This window comes from Macrotis lagotis, chromosome 2 (genome assembly GCF_037893015.1).
Source record: "Macrotis lagotis isolate mMagLag1 chromosome 2, bilby.v1.9.chrom.fasta, whole genome shotgun sequence".
Taxonomy (NCBI): Eukaryota; Metazoa; Chordata; class Mammalia; order Peramelemorphia; family Peramelidae; genus Macrotis; species Macrotis lagotis.
In genome coordinates, this window is record NC_133659.1 from 245,937,962 (window position 1) to 245,939,807 (window position 1,846).

Here is a 1,846-nt window from a genome sequence, read left to right on the forward strand (position 1 = left end):
GGTGAAAGTGTAGAGAGGTTAAGGGAAGACCCGACCTGCCAAACCAAGTTTACTTCCTAGATGACCTAGGCAGGAGAGCTGCAGTGTACTCAATTTGAAATCAGAGCACTTAAGTGTGAATGTTAATTTAAAACTTACGTGACTGAACAATTCATTTAAAAGCCCCTTGCACCTTGATTTCCTCTTCTCCAAAAATGAATGCACTGACCCACATTCTTAGTTTCTTCAACCTTTAATAATATGATCAAGTCGTGAAAGAGGATTGATTTTAAGAAAGAGAGCAGTTATAATAAAAGACACTTGGTGGCAGCCGAGGATTGAGTCGTTTCCTGTTTCAAAGAGCATCCTTTACCGGGTCTCCTCGCTAGTCTGGTCATTTTCCAGTCTCACTATATTCCTTATTCTCCTTAAGTGATCAAGGAAAGGGGAATTTGAAGAAGAAACACCTCGTGTACAGTTGGCAAAGAGGTCAAAAAGCTTCTCGAATCTGTTATAGGTGTGTAGTTAGAGGAAACCAGTATAAGGATTGGAATGAAGATTTTTGCTCAGAAATGGGGTGCCGCATAGAAGGTAAGGTTGGGGAAAGGAGCAACTATGCAGTAAAATCTTTTTAGGCCAGTCCTCAAAAGCGAGGGATCTGAAAAATAAAGAACTAAGAGGCTTCAACCATTATTTAAAAGACTTCAATTTTACAGGAAACGGTAATGGGGGGGGGGGGGGAATAATGGAGAAAAACGGGATTGAAGAGAAAAACCCATTTGGTGAGGGTGGGGTAGGGGGGGAAGAAAAAAGTCACTAACCTTTATATAAAAAACTCCCGAAAGCGACATAAGTAGTGTTTACAGTTCTTTTTCAACAAAATTGTGTGGCTCTTAAAAGAGCCTTTGGATTTTTCGAGTCGAGTCTTCCAGGATAGTCTACTTGGAGCTGGTGTACTTGGTGACGGCCTTGGTGCCCTCGGACACGGCGTGCTTGGCCAGCTCCCCGGGCAGCAGCAGGCGCACGGCCGTCTGGATCTCCCGGGAGGTGATGGTGGAGCGCTTGTTGTAGTGAGCCAGGCGGGAGGCCTCGCCAGCGATGCGCTCGAAGATGTCGTTGACGAACGAGTTCATGATGCCCATGGCCTTGGAGGAGATGCCCGTGTCGGGGTGGACCTGCTTTAGGACCTTGTATACGTAAATAGAGTAGCTCTCCTTGCGGTTCCGCTTGCGCTTCTTACCATCTTTCTTCTGAGCCTTGGTCACAGCCTTCTTCGAGCCCTTCTTGGGAGCAGGAGTAGACTTGGCTGGCTCAGGCATTTTGAGAGAATTGCAGGGAAAATAACTACGGGAATCCTCCTGCAGAGCGCCTTAGTATTTATACAGGGCATATGCAAATAGAGGTACTTTTAAAGACTCTTTCTGATTGGACAAATCTTAGTAAGGTTATCATGACTAAACATAGCCCAATGTAAATGAGAGATTCCAATTCTGCTTTCCTATTGGTTACATAAATATACGTCGCATCCAATGATAGAGTTATTTTTCCACACTCCCTAAAACTGCGACAGAATGTCCTGAAAGTTGCTTTGCTTTAGGGATTCTTTTCTTCTCTAAACTTTGCTGCTTTTAATTTGTGCTCTTAGACACGGATAGTTGAGACAAAAACTTCAGTGAGGGTTGTTTAAAGCTATTGTAGTTTCTAGTACGGCGCATGCCTATGTTTCTCAGTAAAAGTGCTTGGCTCTGTTGGAACCTTGTGTCCTTGGAGATGGCCGACCGTAATTTCACCCTATAACTGCTGGCTACCTTCCATGACTAGAAGCACTACACTCTTTGGGTAGTGACTGCCAGAGATCACAAACCTC

At 44.5% G+C, this 1,846-nt stretch overlaps 1 protein-coding gene across 1 annotated transcript; it reads right to left on the minus strand.

Moving 5' to 3' along the window:
* Positions 1-868: 868 nt before the first annotated feature.
* LOC141514646 (histone H2B type 2-E-like) lies at positions 869-1,338 on the minus strand. Its single transcript, XM_074225623.1, has one exon. The coding sequence runs from the start codon at positions 1,296-1,298 to the stop codon at positions 918-920; it is 381 nt and encodes a 126-aa protein (XP_074081724.1). The 5' UTR covers positions 1,299-1,338; the 3' UTR covers positions 869-917.
* Between the last annotated feature and the right edge of the window lie 508 nt (positions 1,339-1,846).